Below are 21,020 nucleotides of genomic sequence, written 5' to 3' on the forward strand. Positions count from 1 at the left end.
AACAGGAATTGGTTTATATAATTTATGCTCTCTTTCTCCTTGTTGCCCTCGGTGGAACAAGTGATTTTTGTTCTCTTGGGGGTTAAAGCCTTGACTGGAAATTTTCTCATGGAAATCTGTATGACTTTAGACTTTAGTTTTTAAGACTGTAGATTTTAGAAAAAGCAAGTAAAACTACCAAGGAAAGCATTTTCCTATATCCTCATTGAATCTTCTCAGCCTCCTTGTGAGTTATTAGAATCTCTGTATTAAAGGTGAATGAGGTAAGGGTATATTCAGTAATGTGCCCATACATTCAAGGTGTCTCCTGTGGTAGAATTTGAGATTTTCAGGAATTGTTTTCAAGTCTGAGATTCCAACATCTATCGTTCTTCTACTGCACTTTACTCTCTGTACTTTAGGATTGTATTCCACTTTACACCGTCCAGAAATTAAAGTGGGCCAAAAGTCAAGGATTAATGAAGTTACTTTCAAAGCAGCATCATGAAAAGAATTATTCTTAAAAAAGAAAAAAATGTTAAGGCACTACATTAAGACAGGATTTTATTTTTACAAAACAATATAAAATATTTAATTCTCAGAATGAATAGATGAAGGATGTGGATGACCTTTTATTTAGCTCAAATGCTTTTAACATTTATGAGAGTTTAATTATCTTCATAAACAGATTTTAAAAGAACCAGATTCAACAAAAGTTATATAGGTTGTTCTACTATTTGTAGACAAAAAAAGATGCACAACTTGAGAGTTGCAAATTAAGTTTTATTTGAGTCAAAATGATATCATATAAGAAACGAATCGCCAGTCCAGGTTTGATGCAGGATACAGGATGCTTGGGGCTGGTGTACTGGGATGACCCAGAGGGATGGTATGGGGAGGGAGGTGGATTCATGTTGATGTATGGCAAAACCAATACAATATTGTAAAGTAATTAGCCTCTAATTAAAATAAATTTAAATTTAAAAAAATAAATATTAAAAAAAAAAAGATTCTACTAGTCACAAGGAGCAGATATCGTCCTTTAATGATTTAGTGCTTTTCTAGATATGAAGAGATGCATGGATTGGAATGATGAAATCAATTCCTGAAAATATCTATCTAAAGCCCTGTTCCACCAGATTCTCTGGCGCAGAGAGCCTCACTCCACCCTGAACTCCCTCAGCGAGTGTTGAAGGTCAACAGCTGCAGCCTCATAGGCTTCAAACTCAGCAGAGACTGGTGGCAAAAGCCCTTGTTGTTGTTCGTCACTATTGATGCTCTTTGTTGTCGTTGTTATTGTTCTTCAGTCATTGCTAAGTCATGTCTGACTCTTTTGCAGCCCCATGGACTGCAGCATGCCAGGCCTCTTGGCAAGTGCCAATTTGTAATTGACATATTTAACATAAGACCAATTATGTGTGTCAGGTGCTCAGCCATGTCTGACTCTGTGACCCCATGGACTGTAGCCCATCAAGCTTCTCTCTCCACGGGGTTTTCCAGGCAAGAATACTAGAGAGGGTTGCCATTTCCTTCTCCAGGGGATTTTCCTGATCCAGGGTTCAAATCTGGGTCTCCAACATTGCAGGCAGATTCTTTACCTTCTGAGCCACCAGGGAAGCCCAAAACCAATAATACCATATATTTTAAAAAAGGTTTATAATTCTGTTTTCACAAATTTTATCATTTAAGCCTTGTAGTAACTTCACATAACTGCTTTTTACATAGTTCTACAGAGAGAGGTTCAGTTGTACAAACACTAATTCACCTTAGGTTCACAGTGAAATATATAGTTGATTTCACTAAGTTAATTTATATTGCCACTTGGAAGGACCCAACAGCTGGATTTATCAAACTACTAAATTTATGATTCTAGACTTCCCAGGTGTTCCAGTGGTTGAGAGTCCGCCTGCCAGTGCAGGGGACACAGCTTCGATCTCTGGTCCGGGAAGACTCCACATGCCACGGGGCAACTAAACCCCTGTGCTGCAACCCCTGTGCTGCCAGCTCTCTAGAACCCAGGAAGCACAACTTCTGAAGCCCTCAGACTCTAGAGCCTGTGCCCCACAGCAAGAGAAGCCACCACAATGAGAAGTAGCCCTCATTGGACACAACTAGAGAAAACCTGCGTACAGCACAGCCAAAAATAAATAACTTTTTAAAAAGAACTAATAAATGAATTCAGTAAAGTTTCAGGGTATTAAATTAATATCTAGAAATTCCTTAGCAGCCTAATGGTCAGGACCCTGCACTTCCACTGCAGTGGGGGTAGGAGGGGTGGGGGTGGGTTTGATCCCTGGTGGGGAACTAAGATTCCAGGAGTCACATAGTGCAGCCAAAAAAAAAAAAAAAGCAAACACTATTGTGTTTCTATAAACTAACAATGAACTATCAAGAAGAGAAATTAAGAAAATAATCTCATTTATAATTGCATCAAAAATAATAAAGTACCTAAAAATAAATCTAACCAAGGAGGTAAATACTTAGAAAACTATAAGACTTTGATAAATTCAAGATGACATGAACAAATGGAAAGATATACCATGCTCATGGATTGGAAGAATTAATCTTGTTAAAATGATCATACTCCCCAAGGTAATCTACAAATTCAGTGCAATCCCTATCAAAATACCAGTGGTATTTTTTTTTTAACAGAACTAGAACAAGTAATTCTAAACTTCATATGGAAACATAAAAGACCCCAAATAACCAAAAGAAAACATTGGCAGTACACTTTTGACATAGGTCTTACCAATATTTTTTGGATACATATCCTCAGAGAAGGTAAACAAAAGCAAAATAAACAATGGGACCACTTCAAACGAAAAAGCTTTTGCACAACAAAGGCAACTATCAACCAAATGAAAAGGCACCCTGTTGAGTAGGAGAAGATATTTGCAAATGATTTATCTGATAAGAGGTTAATATCCAAATTATATAAAGAACTCATATGACTCAACATCAAAGAAACAAACAACCTGATTAAAAATTGCGCAAAAGACCTAAATAGATGTTTCCCCAAAGAAGACATGGATAGCCAACGGACATATGAAAATATACTCAGTATCATTGATCATCAGGAAAATGCAAATCACACTACAATGAGATATCACTTATACCTTTCAGAATGGCTTTTACCAAAAAGGAAATAACAGTGTTGTGGAGAATGTGAAGAAAAGGTGGGAATGTAAATTGGCATAGCAACTATGGAAACCAGTATGGAGGTTCCTCAAAAAAGTTAAAAATAGAACTACTATAATATGATTAAGCAACCTACTTTCAGGAATTTTTTTTGAAGAAAATAAAAACACTAATTTGAGAAGATATATGCACCCTTATGTTAACTATAGCATTATTTACAATAACCAAGATACCAGAGTAACCTACGTGTCCACAGATAGATGAATGGATAAAGAAGTGGTATATATGTACAATAGCATATTCCATAAAAAAGAATGACATCTTGCCATTTGGGACAACATGGATGGACCTTAGGAATATCATCTAACCTTGTTGCACTTTATTGTTCTTAGCTATAGAAGAAGGGCAGGCTTTCCACCTAGCTCAGTGATGAATCTGCATGCCAATGCAGGAGACACAGGTTTGATCCCTGGTCAGGAAGATCCCCTGGTGAAGGAAATGGCACCATTTTCCATGGTAAAGGAAATGGGGTTGCAAAAAAGTTGGACACGACTTCATGACTAAGCAACAGCAGCATAGAAGAACGGCCCTTATTGTCTGTATGATTTCTTTTAACCCTTCCAACACTAAAATAATATTATTGTATTTCATATTCTTGATGCAGAATAGTAGAGAAAAAGAGAAAGAAAAGAAACAGATGATAGCAAAGTCATAAGCCACTGGAATCATCTATCATATAAAGTTCAGTTCTAAGTATCTCTGCAGAGAACACCCTAAATGTGCTTCCTTATTATACCTTTTCCTTTTTCATAATAAATCTTTAAGAGGTATACAGTTTTATTGAAACCAAGCAAGACCCTGTGGGTCTCCTGTGTACAAATCCTTTCTGGGTCCCCATTTCTTGTTTATAGAAAATAGGCTTCATTCAGCCTTCTAGGTTCCAAAGGGCTGATTCAAACAATTGCTAATCAGGGAGCAGAGGGAATGCAGAAACAAGGGAGGAGCAATCAAGAAACAATAGGGCAGCCTTGGGGCAGTATATACATATAATATGAATTAAATGTATATCCATATAATATTTTTGAGCTCTTCTGCAGGAACTGAAGCCCTCACCCAGGTGAAAGATGGTAACTTCAGACTGAGGACATGATTCCTGGGGCACCCAGTTACCTCACCATCAACCAATCAAAAGAAAGTCACAAACCCTGCAGCCCTCACCCCGAACTTTGCCTATAAAAACTTCTCCCCCAGATTCCTTAAAAAACTAGGAACAAAACCACCATATGACCCAGTAATCCCACTCCTAGGCATATACCCTGAGTAGGTCAAAATTGAAGACACATGTACCCCAGTGTTCATTGCAGCACTATTTATAATAGCTACAACCTGGAAGCAACCTAGCTGTCCATTGACAGATGAATGGATAAAGAAGTTGTGGTACATATACACAATGGAATATTACTCAGCCATAAAAACGAATGCATTTGAGTCAGTTCTGATGAGGTGGATGAACCTAGAGCCTATTATACAGAGTAAAGCTAAGTCAGAAAGAGAAAGATATACTAACGCATATGTATGGAATCTAGAAAGATGGTACCAAAGAATTTAATTGCAGGGCAGCAGTAGAGAAACAAGCATAGAGAACAGATTTAAGGACATGGGGGGAGGGGAAGAGAGGGTGAGATGTATGGAGAGAGTAACATGGAAACTTACATTACCATATGTAAAATAGAGAGCCAGTAAGAATTTGCTGTATGTCTCAGGGAACTCAAACAGGGGCTCTGTATCAACCTAGAGGGGTGGGATGGGAGGGAGATGGGAGGGAGGTTCAAGAGGGAGGGGACATATATATACCTATGGCTGATTCATATTGAGGTTTGACAGAAAACAACAAAATTCTGTAAAGCAATTATCCTTCAATTAAAAATAAATTAATAGTATTTAAAAAAAAAACAAAAAACTTCTCCCCCTAAACTGTTGGGGAGTTTGGGATTTTTGAGCCACCCATTTTCCTTGATTGGCCCTGCAATAAACCTTTCTCTGTATCAGACTTTGACATTTCAGTTTGTTTGACCTCTCTGTCCATCAGGCACACAAACTTGTGTTCAGTCACAGTGTTCATAAAATTATATATTTTAGAGGAGATTTTGATAATTATTTTTAACACCGATTAATTTTCCTCCTATGAATTTTAACAATTGGTTAAATAACAAGCATTTTTACTATAGGGCTTTTTCTATAATTCTCCCAAGCATTTTTTAAAAATTTATTTAATATATTACTTCTTTACCCCGATGTCTGTTGTCCTTGCAGTTCTCTTTTTACTCTGGAAAATTCCTTGCCTTTTAATTTTTATTCCTACTTCAGTTGTCATATTCTGTCTCTCAGTATTTATATTGGATGCCCCATAACTTCTAGGTTTCTTTGAAGTACACTGCTCCAGAACTTACTTTAGATTATTTCTTATTTATTGAAATGGAAATCAGAGCAAAAGATTTTTTTTTAACCAACCAAAAAGCTACTTGATGCAATTTGCATTTGAAAAGAATATTTGACTCTAGAGAATAGTAGCTGACAGCTGTCATTAGCTTGTAAACTCCCATTGTGACTTCACTACAACCTACAGCCATTTTGTATATTATTAAACTTGAGGAACTTTGGTAATTGTTATTCTTTGGTTGCAAAACAAGAAATCTAGTATTTGCATTACAATTGAGTGTGTGGGAAAGAATGAGACCTGGGGATTTATTTCGAAAGCCGTATTATATTAAAGATTTGTTAGTTCTGAAATGTGCTATCTTTGCCAAGTTTTTCAAAGCTTTCATATTTAACTCCTTTTAACAATTTCATAATCTTAAAAAAGTTAAACTGAGTGATAAAACCCTTAATTTTGCCTGTTTACTTTGTCTCAGTTATTTTGAAACAGTAATCCCTAAGCACTTACCCGTGAAACTGATATATTAGTGAAATCGCCCATAGTTTATGTGTTTAAGATTCACAGATTCTTATCTTTTATTTTAATTCAACTCTGACTACTTCTTGAAATCTGTGGTTGAATATTTTCACATGTAGAAAGAAGACTGGATGGTGGTGAGGGGGAACACCAGGTAGACAAGTTAGTCACCTAATTTTATGACCCCCATCATCATTACTGCTTATAGAACAAATATGGATATTTATGTTACTATTGCAGGAAGGGGGACCCCTTCCAGGGCCCGAAACTGGGCTCTTGTCCAACACTCGGAAATGAATTGTCCGAGGAGACACATGTGCTGACAAAGCAAGAGATTTTATTGGGAAAGGGCACCCGGAGGAGAGCAGTAGGGTAAGGGAACCCAAGAGAACTGCTCTGTCACATGGTTTGCAGTCTCGGGTTTTACGGTGATGGGATTAGTTTCCGGGTTGTCTTTAGCCAATCATTCTGACTCAGAGTCCTTCCTGGTGGTACACACCTTGTTCAGCCAAGACGGATGCCAGAGAGAAGGATTCTGGGAGGTGGTTGGACAGGTGGTGTCTCCTTTTGACCTTTCCCGAACTCTTCTGGTTGGTGGAGGCTTATTAGTTCCCTGTTCCTTACCAGAACCTCCTGTCGTAAAACACTCATGCAGATAATTACTGTGGTGCCTGGCCAGGGTGGGCGTTTTCAATCAGTGTGCTTCCCCTAACATTACTGGCTCTGACTTTAAAGAAGCAATGGATGGCTAAGGATTCTTTTAAAAACGAGAAAGAAAATGACAAAAATTTCAAGTTGTTTTAGATATTGAAAACTTTAGATGGTACATACTATGTATTAACTTTATATTACTATTTTGGCCTCATTTTCCTTAGAAAACTCAGACTGTCCTTTGGAAAGAATAAATAGAGATTTATGACTCTGCTTTTTATTTTTTATGTAAAAATTCAAATCATGTATCCACAAAGCATTAACTGCTGTGGGAATTGCTATCCTGCTGTCAACAGTTAGAACACCAGATAAAAACACATGAAAATACTGTTTTTAACACTGGACAATAGGCTAGACAGGACTTTGATCTGAGGAAAGAGAAGCAAATGAAATTAATCTTACATTGCTTCAGCTCACAGCCTGAGGCTTTGGTTAAATTCTAAGCCACAAAGCCAGGCTATAACAACTTCCCAGGAGATAGCAATTACCAGAAGCTGTAAAGGAGAACAAAGTGGCAACCCACTCCAGTTTTTTGCCTAGAGAATCCTGTGGACAGGGGAGCCTGGTGGGCTGCCGTCTGTGGGGTTGCACAGAATCGGACACGACTGAAGCGACTTAGCAGCAGCAGAAGCTTTGAAATGAATAACTCTTAGTGCTCACTCAGGGCCAGAAATCGTTTGACTTCTCTCCAGCTAGAGAGGCGAGGCATCTCTGACTACATGAACATTCAGTAGAGACTCCCAGAAAAAGCATAGCTTGGAAGGGGGCCAAGGATTCTCTAGATTTGTCTTAAAAGACTCTAGAGGATCAAGCTAATATGCAGTAACTATACAACAAAATCCAGCATTCAGCAATGTAAAAGTCACAATGTCTAATCTCCAGTCAAGAACTACTAGGCATATGATGAAGCTGCAGGGTTGTGGGTGGGGGCAGGAATTAGTCAATAGAACCAGACCTAGGAATGATGGAATTAACAGATAAAGATTTTAAAATAGTTATTATAAATATGATTCTTATATTCATGGAAAGAAAAGAAAAAACATAAGCATAATACAATAGAAAATAGAACAATAAACAAATGGAACTTCTAGAGATGAAAATATATATGAAATGAAAACCAGTATGGATGGAATTAATAGCAGATTAACTACTACAGAGGAAAAGATCAGTGACATTGAAGAACATAGCAATTAAAACCATCCAAAATGAATCTGAGAAAACTGAAATATATGAAAAGAGCTTCAGTGCCCTGTGTGACAGTACCACATGGTATGATATGAGTGTAATTGGAATCCAGAAGGAGAGGTGTGGGAGACATGAAAAATATTTGAATAATGGCCAGAGTTTTTATAAATTTGATGAAAATGATGAGCCCACAGACCTAAGAAATTTAACAATTCCCAAACAGCACAATCATAAAGAAAACCATAGAGAAGAACATTGTAATCAGATTGCTGAAAACCAATGATAAAGATAAAATATTAAAAGCAGCCAGAGGGAAAAAGACATACTGTATACAAAGGAACAAAGATAAGAATGTACACAAATGTATAACATACTGTACAAACTAGAAGTTCTTTAGGGTACTGGAAGGGAAAAAAAACTAGATTTTTAGACAGCAGAATTGTCTTTCAAAGATGAAGATGAAATAAAGACTTTTTTGGACTTAACCAAAACTGAGAGAATTTATTGCCAACATATCTGCCCAACAAGAAATGTGTAAGGAATCTCATGAGACAAAAGGAAAATGATACCAAATGGAAATGTGGATTATACCAAAAAAAAAAAAAAAGAGGAACACCAGAGGGTAAATATGCACATAAATGTAAAAGACATTTTTCTCATTTTGAAATTTTTAAAATATAATTCATTGTCAAAGTAAAAATAGTTTGTGGTTTGTAACATGTAGAAATAAAATGTAGAACAGTAGCACAATGCAGGGGAAATGGAAGCATATTGTTATAAGGTTCTTACACTATATCTAAAGTGGTATAATATGACCTGAAGGTTAACTGTGATAATTAAAGATGTATATTGCAAACCCTTGAGGTGGGTTCTGCAGACCCAATAGGCCAAGTCCAGTACACTGCTTAATTTTGTAAATACAGTTTGTTGCAACACGGCCATGCGTATTTGTTTTCATAGTGCCTGGGACTGCTTTTGTACCGCAATGCAGAGTCTTAGGTTGCAACAGAGATTTTATGACTGCCAAAAACCTAAAGTATTTGATATCTACCCTTTATAGAAAAACACTGCCATTACTTGCTGTAGAGTAACCCAAAACCATGAAGAGGTACAGTTAATAAGCCAGTTTGTTGTTGGTATTGTTGTTTAGTTGCTAAGTTATGTCCAACTCCTTTGTAATCCCATGGACTGTAATCCAGCAGGCTCCTCTGTCCAAGGGATTTCCCAAGCAAGAATACTGGAGTAGGTTGCCATTTCCTTTTCCACGGTATCTTCCCAACCCAGGGATCTAACCTGGGTCTCCTGCATTGGCAGGCAGATTATTTACCGCTGAGACACCAGGGAAGCCCATAGTAGAGATTAAATGTAATCATAAAAATACTCAGTTAATCTAAAAGAGGGCAAGAATAGATGGAAAGTAAAAGAAAGAATTGAGTCAAGAAAAGTAGCAAGAGGGCAGACTTATACATAACCATATTTATAATTTATTAAATGCAAAAGATATACATACTTTAAAAGACAGAGATTGTCAGATTGGATAAAATAGCAAGACTGCAGGAAACCCACTTAAAATATAAAGACATGGGTAGGTTAAAAGTAAAAGGATGAGAAAAGGTATACCACAAAAACAAATGTCTACTCAGAGACTTCTAAGTAAATAATCATAAAGAGCTTATTCATAGTAGTCAAAACCTGGAAACAATCGACATGTCAGTCATGTAATGGATGAACATCCATGTAAATGGATGAACAAAATTACAGTGTGTCCATGTATAGTTAGATGCTGCTCAGCAGTAAAAACAAATCAATACCAGTGCATGTGACAACATGGATGAATCTCAAAGTCACCCAGGTACAGAAGAGCACATGCTGTGCTATTCCAGCAGTACAGAAGTCTAAACACTAAACGTAATCCATGGTGACAAAAATCCAATCAGTAGTTGCCCAGGGGTTAACTGGAATGAGGTCAAGAGAATTGGGGGGCTAATAGAAATGTTCTTTATCCTGGTACATCAGAATTCATCAAATACTCATTTCAAATAAGAATGTATTTTGTTATTGATAAACTGTGTTTCAATAAGCGTTATTTAAGTCATGAAGACTGTAGTGTGAGGCTTCTGTGTTCATTATAGGCGTTGTCATTTACTAGATCGGGTGAGGAAAAAAGATGTAAATGACTACAATTATGAAAGTTTAATGCATTTAGAAAATTCAGAACACTGTTCTATGTAATTTCTTCTCTTCAGTTTTAAGGAGTATGAATCCTTACAAACTTTATAGAATGTATCTTTTAATTATTTTTTTTAAAAGCTAATAAACCACTCATCTAAAAGCAGTATGTTATAAATGGTTAATTTATTCCTCACAACAACTGTCTCAGTTAGGGATTAAATCCATTTGATACATGAAAAGGTGAGGCTCACAGAAGTTATATAATATGTCCAAAGTTAAAGTCAGGATTCCGTGCCAGATTTGACTCCATACCCTGTTTTCCTTTTACAGGCTAATGCTAAATTACCTACCACCTTTAAATGCTTGGTTGCTTGTGTAAAAAATTCTTGTTCAAAAGTTATTTGAAAATTCATTTGAAAATGATTTGAAAGAGTTATTCTGACACTTGTTTTAGAGACTAAGGTTCTGTAAATTAAGAATTAAGGAATAAAACAAGAAAATAAGGAATTCTGTGCCAAAGTGTTGTAGAAAATCCTGTCAGTTGTGTAGCTTATGTTAATGTTTCCCTTAATAACTTTCTGTTAGTAAGTCCCAAAATGTTGAGCTTTGACTTCTTGCTAACCTCAGGAAAATGTTCAAGAGAACTTAAAAGAAATTGTTTTTTATTGTATCATAGTATGTCCACATTGTATAAGAGAATGCTTATTTATCAAGCACTTTGGATGTAATATTATATGTACTATAAATACGAATTGCTGTCCTTGAGTAAGTCTTACTTATTGGTATACTTTCACATGTTATTCCCCCACGAATCCTTGAAAGCTCTGGCTCCCAAGAGCCATCTCCTACAGGATATAGAATTTGGCCCTGCAATCTCTGGCTACTTAATAAAATTTTAGTAAATGGAATCAGGGTTTGTATTCACCAATACCAAGAACTTTACCTCAAGTTTCTGGGAAAGCCTCCTCTTGACCCACTTGAAAGATAATCCTCTGCATATTTTATTTGTTCTGAAAAGTGATTTATGTGATAGATATAATCTTCCATAAGCCAATTCCCAGAATAATCTTCAATTAAAGCTAAAGGGCATATTCTTGAACCTTTGGAAACATTTTAAACCACACTAATAGTAGTAAACCCCCATTTAAGAAGATTAATAATATCACTTTAACTTTTAATGAAATCTGATTATCATATGATTATGGGTCTTTTTCATTCAGATGTGACAGTGGTGTATCAAAATGGGTTACCTGTGATATCTGTGAGGCTACCATCCCGGCGTGAACGCTGTCAGTTCACACTCAAACCTATCTCAGACTCTGTTGGTGTGTTTTTACGACAACTACAAGAAGAGGACCGGGGCATTGACAGAGTTGCAATCTATTCACCAGGTATAGTCACCTTCATTATTCATTTCCACCCACCCCTTGTTCCCCTGGTAAACTGATTCTATGCACACACACACACACACACACACACACACACATGCTGCAAATGAATCACATGCTTTTAACTTCAGGACAGAATTTTTTGCTTAGCAAATGTCAGGAGAGACAGTGATTTCTCTCCCAGTTTTTAGAATATGATTGTTCAGTTTTAGTAAGGGTATATATTAATACACAGGGATCTCATTCAAAAGCACCTCACATATAATGCCATGGGCAAAAATGCGCCATCAGTCACATTTTATACTTTTGAGACCTTTTGTCATTACCTTAGGCATAGAATAAACTTAACCAGTAGTTGAGCCATTATCTCTGAAGATATGAAATATTAGGACTTCTTTTTAGATCTTTTTATGTCTTTCACATAAACGTTTATAAAATAAAGACATGGGATTTGAAAATAACAGAAAATAAGGCACTAAAATTCCCACTTGACATGACATCCATTTCATTTATTTATTTTTTAAGTGCCTTACATTTTTACCACTTTCACTTTGAAAAATTTTAAATGTACAGAAAACATAAAAGCCTAGTACAGTAAGTCCCTGTAGTTTAAATATGCTTAATTCTCAACTCATAATTAATAGATGAACTTGGTGTACTTTGCTCACCCTAGCCTCTGCCCCTACTGAATTATTGGCAACTAATCAGTAACTGTACTTCAAAGTTCCATATACTAGAAGATGTTGGTTTTTTAACAACCAATTTCCATCATAGACAAATAGACATCCATGCAGCTCTCCCAGTGACCCTAGGTTTCCAGATGACACCTATGTAATTATTTCATTTGTTCATAAAGTTCTGCCAGAAAAGTACGTTGTTAAATCTTCACAGACTTGAGGCCACGAAAACAAAAAGCCTCAGGTAGTATAAGCTTTATTTCGCATAGAGTTTGGGGATAAGGCAAAAAGCTAACTGAAATTTAAAAGACATAATTTTAAAATCTATTTTGAGGATTGCTTTCTTTCCTGACCACTCTTGAATAATTATGGACATATGACAAATTAAATTTTTCACATTTAAATTTTTCACAGATGGCGTTCGAGTTGCTGCCTCAACAGGAATAGACCTCCTCCTCCTTGACGACTTTAAGCTGGTCATTAATGACTTAACGTATCATGTACGACCACCAAAGAGAGGTAAAAAGTAACCTTGATAAGGTCAGAGAAACATGAGAAGGGCTTTTGGAAAGAACTTTGTTTTTCCCTGGATAAACTTGAGAAACAGACAGTATTCAAAGAATACTCTAAGTTTTACATATAGGTAGCACTTGGCTAGTATACTGACTAAAACAGAAACCAGAAGTGTTCTACATAACTTAAACTCCTTCCCTCCATTCAAGCTAAAAGTAACATTACTTTAATGTTATTTGAGGAACCTTTTGTAAACAAATTATGGAACTCCCTGTCCTCTTAAATGTATGTAACAGGAATTAACCCCACTTTTTTTGATGGCTAAGGGTTAGCATTCTGAAAGTCAGTTATTGTACAATAATTGTTCTTGGGAATTTCTGACATGTATACGCTTTTGTGTGGAAAAAGTTAGGATGTTTGTCTTAGGTGCAGATTCTAAGAACACGCCAAGAAACTCAGTAATCAAGTATTTTAAAGAACTACTGTTAAAAACCAAAGTTAATGCAAAAAATTCCTGATAAAACATCAAAAATTTAAATAAAGACAATCAGTATTACTGATTTTTCTTTTCACTCTGCTCTCCAATGTGACTCTGCACAGTACTGATGGTATTAAATAACCCTCTGAAATAGCACTTTGAAGTGTGTCTTTTTGGTCATTTTTCTCTCTTTGCCTTGATAGTCGCTTGCTGATGTTGTTAATTCCCCTCTTATTACCACCACCGCATCCATCAGCTTCCTAAGACATTTGTTTTTTTCCATTCTGCTTTTTGTTTTGTTTTTTTTTTTGCTGCACAGAATTCTAGTTCCATGACGAGGAATCAAACCTGTGCCCCCTACAGTGGAATCACAGATTCCTAACCACTGGTCCGCTAGGGAAGTCCCCTCCATTCTTCTTTTGTGAATTGTCCCTAATGTAGAAAAGGTAAAAGCCTAAGTATTGAATGCCTTCCTCAAAATCTGGCTTGCCTCTACCTTTAAATTTTTTCTCTTTTCCTTTTAAATGATGCTACTTTCCCTCCACTGTGTGCTCCTTTGTGCTTTCCTGAACTATATATGTCCTCATTCTTTGCCGTGTTAGTGTTTGCTCACCTTTCCTGAGATGCCTTTTTCCTTTTTTACCATTTCCTCATGTCAAAATCATCGATGTCAGCTCTTCCATGAAGCCTTTCATGATCCTATTCTTTCTCTGACTCCCAGCCAACCAGAAGTGATCACTGTCTTCTCTGAATCCTTCGTAATCCTTTTTCAAGTGCTCAGAGGGAAGGTCCTGTGATTTTTACATACTTGTTGACTTAGGTAATCATTCTATATTGAGTGAATTAAGTGAGTTAAAGTATCCTTTAATAGTTAAGTTAGAATAACTAAACATGTAAACCAGGAATTGTTAGCTATATATATTAGCTATGCTAATGTGTTTTTCTTCTTTATTCTCTGATTCTTGAACTAGAAAGTTCTCTAAAATAGCAGAAGTACAGGCCTTATTTTACTTAGTTTTTGTATTTTTTCCATAGGTTTATTGATATATAATTGACACATAATATTATGTACATTTAAGATATACAGTGTGATAATTTGATACACTTAGGTGTTGAGAAATGATTATCACAGTAAGATTAGTTAATACCTCCATCATTTCATGAGGCCAGGGGCGGCAGCTGGGAGGAGCAACCCCATGTCCAAGGAGCCGTGGCTGCGCGGGCGCAGGAGGGCCTAGAGGAACTATTTCACAGTTACCATTTCTTTTTGATGAGAATACTTGATGTCTACTTTCTTAGCCACTTTCAAGTATACGTTGCAGTTTTAACCATAGTCATTATGCTGTACATTAGATCCCCAGAACTTATTCATCTTATAATTATAAAATTAATTTTTACCAGCATGGAACTTTTACCAACATGGAACTGCCACATGATTCAGCATCCCACTCTGGGGTATATGTCCAAAGGAAATAGAATCTCACTAAAATATTAAAAGTTGACTAATGTAGTCTTATGTAAGGTATAACAATCATGAAAGTAATGATACAAGCTTCTATCTATTATGTTTTCAAAAACTAGAGGTATTTAAATCAATGAATATTTCCAACCATCTTGTCCTAATACTATGTTTTTTAAATAGAAATGAATATGTTTTAGTTTTTTTAATAAGACTATTCTCAAGTTGAATAAGGAAAATAAAGGTAGAAACCGAAAAGGGGAGAAATTATATTTGATTCTTTGGTAATCAATGTGGTAGCCATATATAACTCTTTGACTTATCTGTACCTCAGAGCTGTAGAATATCTGTCCACCTTCGCTAGAAGACAGACGTGAAGTTTGCAAGGGTCAGAAGTCTCTAATTCATGGGATAATTGTAAATTGAAATGTGAAATTTGGTAAGCTCATTAGCAGCATTATTATAGAACTTAAAAAGATAATTTTAATATTTAAATCTAGACATCAAAGCTCTTTCAGCTCTGCTTTCTTAGCCAATGAGAGATTCAGTCCTTATATACCATTTTTCACAGAAGCTTAAATAATACTCCTTTAAGTTTATAAACACTTTTCCCCTTAACTTTTAAAACATAGTAAAACTAAGTTTTTTTTTCTTTTGAAAAAATGTAAGTTTTAGGGCTCCCTATGTGGTTCAGTGGTAAAGAATCTGCCTGCCAATGCAGGAGACGCAGGTTTGATCCCTGGGTCAGAAAGATACCCTGGAGGAGGCATGGCAACCCACTCCAGTATTTGTGCCTGGCGAATCCCATGGACAGAGGAACCTGGTGTGTTACTTACAGTCCATAGGGTCTCGGAGAGTCAGACGTGATTCAGCGACTCAGTACACACACACAAGGTAGTGTTTCCATTACATTATCTTCCTCTCCCTGTCTGAGGGAGATAATGCGGGCATCCAAGTTACCATTCTTTTCCAGTTGCATTCAGTAAGAAAACAGTTGAATTTCTGTATTGAGAGGGAGGCTGCTCATCCAGAAGAGTAAGCCTATTGGTCTCAACATTGTAACTGTTTTTAGTGAAAGCACAGTTGGTAAAGAATCCACCTGCAGTGCAGGAGACCCGGTTTAATTCCTAGATCAGGAAGATAGGCTACCCGCTCTGGTATTGTTGGGCTTCCCTTGTGGCTCAGCTGGTAAAGAATCCGCCTGCAATGTGGGAGACCTGGGTTCGATCCCTAGGTTGGGAAGATCCCCTAGAGAAGGGAAAGGCTACCCACTCCAGTATTCTGGCCTGGGGAACTCCATGGACTGTATAGTCCATGGGGTGGAAAAGAGTCGGACACGACTGAGCGGCTTTCACTCACAAATGGAGAAAGTGAACTGGCAGCGCTAGGTTTGGGTGTTAGGTGACGAGCACACTAGGGTTCTGTATATACACCTCGCAGATGGACAAATACAGTTTATCTAATAAAAGTTAAAATAGTTAATGAAGGAAAACTGTCCCAGAATAGTTTTTTTTCCTATTTCTTTTTTTAATTAATAAATTTTTTAATTGAAGGATAATTGCTTTACAGAATTTTGTTGTTTTCTGTCAGACATCAGCATGAATCAGCCATAGGCATACGTGTCCCCTCCCTCTTGAACCTCCCTCCCTTCTCCCTCCCCATCCCACCCCTCTAGGTTGATACAGAAAAATGTGAAACGTTTCATGAATTTGCATGCCATCCTTGCACAGGGGCCATGCTAATCTTCTCTGTATCGTTCCAGTTTTACTATATGTGCTGCCAAAGTGAGCACCAGAATAGTTTTTAAAGTCTTGACACAGTTTTTTCTACTCATTCCTTCAGTTCAGTTCAGTCGCTCAGTTGTATCCCCATGAATCACGCAGCACGCCAGGCCTCCCAGTCCATCACCAACTCCCGGAGTTCACTCAAACTCACTTCTATTGAGTCGGTGATGCCATCCACCCATCTCATCCTCTGTTGTCCCCTTCTCCTCCTGCCCACAATCCCCCCCAGCATCAGAGTCTTTTCCAATGAGTCAAGTCTTCGCATGAGGTGGCCAAAGTACTGGAGTTTCAGCTTTAGCATCATTCCTTCCAAAGAACACCCAGGACTGATCTCCTTCAGAATGGACTGGGTGGATCTCCTTGCAGTCCAAGGGACTCTCAAGAGTCTTCTCCAACACCACAGTTCAAAAGCATTAATTCTCTGGTGCTCAGCTTTCTTCACAGTCCAACTCTCACATCCATACATGACCACTGGAAAAACCATAGCCTTGACTAGACGGACCTGTGTTGGCAAAGTAATGTCTCTGCTTTTGAATATGCTATCTAGGTTGGTCATAACTTTTCTTCCAAGGAGTAAGTGTCTTTTAATTTCATGGCTGCGATCACCATCTGCACTGATTTTGGAGCCCCCAAAAATAAAGTCTGACCCTGTTTCCACTGTTTCCCCATCTATTTCCCATGAAGTGATGGGACCAGATGCCATGATCTTCGTTTTCTGAATGTTGAGCTTTAAGCCAACTTTTTCACTCTCCTCTTTCAGTTCCATCAAGAGGCTTTTTAGTTCCTCTTCACTTTCTGCCATAAGAGTGGTGTCATCTGCATATCTGAGGTTATTGATATTTCTCCCAGCAATCTTGATTCCAGCTTGTGTTTCTTCCAGCCCAGTGTTTCTCATGATGTACTCTACATATAAGTTAAATAAGCAGGGTGACAATATACAGCCTTGACGTACTCCTTTTCCTATTTGGGACCAGTCTGTTGTTCCATGTCCAGTTCTAACTGTTGCTTCCTGACCTGCATACAGGTTTCTCAGGCAGATCAGGTGGTCTGGTATTCCCATCTCTTTCAGAACTCATTCCTTACCCTCCTTTAATTTTCACTTTTTTTCTCCTGTTTTTCTTTTCCCTGTGTTTGGGTAGTACTTTAGAACTAAAAAATGTTCTATGAACATTGTACACCAATAAACTTTAACTTCACACACTTCACCAGGCACTGAGGATAGAGAACTTATTCATGTAGGATTTAAATTGTATTAGATCCTAATATAATTATTAGATCACAAGTACTACATAGTACATAGATACCTAAGTACTAACAGCTCTTGTACCTAACACCAAAATTGGAGGGAAGAGCCAGGAAAAAGCTGAAATGGAACAAAGGGGCAGGTCATAGTAGCAAGGCTAGTTGCAAGTTCCATTGCATTCTCTTGGTTACCATAGCTACGTATGGCTGGATTCCTCTCTGACCTCTGCAGGATGAGAGAAGTAGTTATTGTAGCAGTTAGATGGTTTTAAATTTGATCTTGGGGCTTCCCTAGTAGCTCAGGCAATAAAGCATCCACCTGCAATGCAGGAGACCTGGGTTCAATCCCTGGGTTGAGAAGATCCCCTGGAAAAGGAAATGGCAACCCACTCTAGTATTCTTGCCTGGAGAATCCTATGGAGTTAGGCACCTGGTGGGCTGCAGTCCATGGGGGTTGCAAAGAGTCTGAGAGTGTTTGTAATGAGAAGGATCATTTTGATTGGCACCATTGAGCCCTTTGTCCCATTTATCCATCCAGAGGATACTTGAGACCTTGCTTCTGTCCTAATAATGTGAATAATTGAGAGAAACAATTGAACAGGCAAACCAAATACCAGTGACTCAAATAGCCAGTCTTTTCCAAACCATTATACTAGCTGAAAAGAGTGTTTAACCTATTATTTTTGCACATTTCTCTATCTTTGTGTACCTTAATTATCCTGGCATTGATGGCATGTGCAGAAACATTAATAAACATCTTAATTAATTTTTAGTGAAGCATACTCAAATCATCCAGAAGTTAAGCCATTAGCAGATTTATCTTCTCTCTTCCTATAATTTCATCTCCAAATATATGGGCAGATTTTTCAGGGTTGAGGGGTTTGAGGTTGTTGTTTTCCTCTACCATGACAATATCATGGAAGCATATTCTCCCTGTCAGGAAAATCTTAACAAAATAAAGCTAAGTCCCCTGAGTTTGCCAGGGCTACTCTGATACCTGGTCAGAAAGATAGCAGCTCTTTGTTCAGCCAGGTCTAGAACTGGAAATCTCTAAGATTGATCTCCTATGAATTATCATTTTATAATCTTTTCATTGCCATTTGAAGGTATGTTGGAGCACATAAAATCTTATTTGTTTTGAATAGGTAATACATTCACAATGTTCAAATCCCAAAGTCTAAGAATATATAGGAAAAAATTTCTCATTCCTGTTTTACCAGCCACCCTTTTCTCCTCTTACCAGCAAGCATTTTTCTTAGTTTTTTAGGTTTCCTGTCAGAGATAGTTCATTCATAAGCAAGTGTGAATGCATAATTTTTCCCCTTTTTATGCAAATAATAGCATAGCATACATATTGCATATGTCAGTCAGGATTCAATTGGGGAAGCAGAGCTCTGAATGATGTGGAATAAAAGATTTATTATAGGCATGAGACTTTGTACAGTTGTAGATGAAAGTAAAGAAGTAAGTCTGTAAAGGGGAGCTTGGAAGATCAGAGAAAAGGTACTAATTTTGAAGTGGTGGCAAATGTGGACAAATCAAAGCTTGCCAGGGAACCTGGAAATTCTCCTTAATTCTTAGGTTAAGGAGAATTAGCAAAGAAGGGCTGGTGGAGAAATCCCTGAGACAGGGTGATCAAATAGAACTTCTGTGATGATGAAAATGTTACATTTCTGCACTGTTTAGTATGGTAGCCATCAGCCCTCTGTGCCTACTGAGCACTTGAAATGTGGCTAGTGTGACCGAGAAACTGAATTTTACATGCTATTTCACTTTGATTCAAGCAGCCACACATGGCCAGCGCTTGCTGTTTTGGACAGCACAGCTCTAGCAGGTGCACCTGACGGTGTGATTTGCTGTGAATCTTCAGAGGTGGCCGCTGAGGATAAAGAGCCGGATGCAGAGCCAGGGAGAGCAGGCTCACGCTGGCATCTCCAGGCACCTCTGCATCTGTCTTACTACCTTCAGAGCTTCTTCAGGGCTTCTGCTTCTCTCCTGCTTTCCAGAATCTCACTTAAGTCTCTCTTGTGGCTAACTCTAATTCAGAACTATACAGGGAATTTTGGGGAATTGGGGATATTTAGGGAAACATCATTCCAGTGAAACTAAATGTCAGGGTATTAAGCCACCAGATTGCTTTTCTTACCTAACAGTGTATTCTGAAAATCTTAAAATACCAGAGCATAAAGAATTCCTTATTCTTTTTCATAGCTGCTACCTACTGTATGAATGTATAAATGTATGTACCCATTCACTTAACTACTTATTTTATAATTTATTGTAGCAAAAAAAAAATCAATGGAGAAACAAACTTGGATTGAGAAATGTTTCTGACTATACCATAAAATACAGAAGAAGCCATGAAAGAAAAGATTGAAATAAAAAATAAATTTTCTACACAGCAGAACTCAGAATATGAATATTAGTTTTAAAATATGTCTTCAGTGAATGATATTTTAATAGACACTGACTTTTTTATAAAACAAATACCAAGCCTGATTTTGGATTTAATAGATTTTCAGGTTATGATTGACCACACATATTTGATCATTAACGTCTGTGCTTCATTAGGAAAAGGAAGATGGAGAGTCTATTTAGTTTGCATGCTTGCTTCCTTTCTTCTTTCCTCCCTTCCTCCCTCCCTGGATTGCTAAGCACTTTTAAGTGTAATTATGATTTGAAAGTGGAAATAGAAAAGGAAAGAGCATGAAATAAAAGTCATTGGACAACCAGTCAGATCTTTTGCTAGCTCTGCAATTTTGTGAATATCATTATTAGGTTTCACTAAGGGAAGGAACTAGCTTATATTTGATTTTTCCCCACCACAGTGAGGCTTCCTAGGTGGCTCAGTGGTAAAGAATCCGCTTGCCAATGAAGGAGCTGCAGAAGATGTGGGTTTGATCCCTTGTTTGGGAAGATTCCCTGGAGAAGGAAATGGCAACCACTCCAGTATTCTTGCCTGGGAAATCCCATGAACAGAGGAGCTTGCCCATCTACAGTCCATGGTGTTGCAAAGAATTGGACGTGACTGAAGTGACTGAGCATGTGCCTCTGTAGTGAATAACTCAGTTCAGTTCGGTTCAGTCGTACAGTTGTGTCCGACTCTCTGTGACCCTATGGACTGTAACACATCAGGTTTCCCTGTCCATCACCAACTCTTGAAGCTCGCTCAAACTCATGTCCATCAAGTCAGTGATGCTGTCCAACCATCTCATCCTCTGTCGTCTCCTTCCCCTCCTGCCTTCAATCTTTCCCAGCATCAGGGTCTTTTCCAAAGAGTCAGTTCTTCACATCAGATGGCTAAAGTATTGGAGTTTCAACTTCAACATCAGTCCTTCCAA

At 37.6% G+C, this 21,020-nt stretch overlaps 1 protein-coding gene and 1 non-coding gene across 5 annotated transcripts in view; one reads left to right on the forward strand and one right to left on the reverse strand.

Moving 5' to 3' along the window:
* MCU (mitochondrial calcium uniporter) overlaps positions 1-21,020 on the forward strand; it is a 195,855-nt gene that overhangs the window by 154,964 nt on the left and 19,871 nt on the right. For all 4 annotated transcript variants that reach the window (XM_061405296.1, XM_061405297.1, XM_061405298.1 and 1 more), the window contains 2 exons: positions 11,359-11,529; positions 12,618-12,722. In XM_061405296.1, the coding sequence (XP_061261280.1) occupies positions 11,359-11,529; positions 12,618-12,722 (276 nt within the window). The remainder of the gene's footprint in view (positions 1-11,358; positions 11,530-12,617; positions 12,723-21,020) is intronic.
* LOC133240794 (U6 spliceosomal RNA) lies at positions 16,339-16,445 on the reverse strand. The gene has a single exon (XR_009734392.1). It is a non-coding gene; the product is annotated as a U6 spliceosomal RNA (small nuclear RNA).

Source organism: Bos javanicus, chromosome 28, assembly GCF_032452875.1.
Source record: "Bos javanicus breed banteng chromosome 28, ARS-OSU_banteng_1.0, whole genome shotgun sequence".
Classification (NCBI taxonomy): Eukaryota; Metazoa; Chordata; class Mammalia; order Artiodactyla; family Bovidae; genus Bos; species Bos javanicus.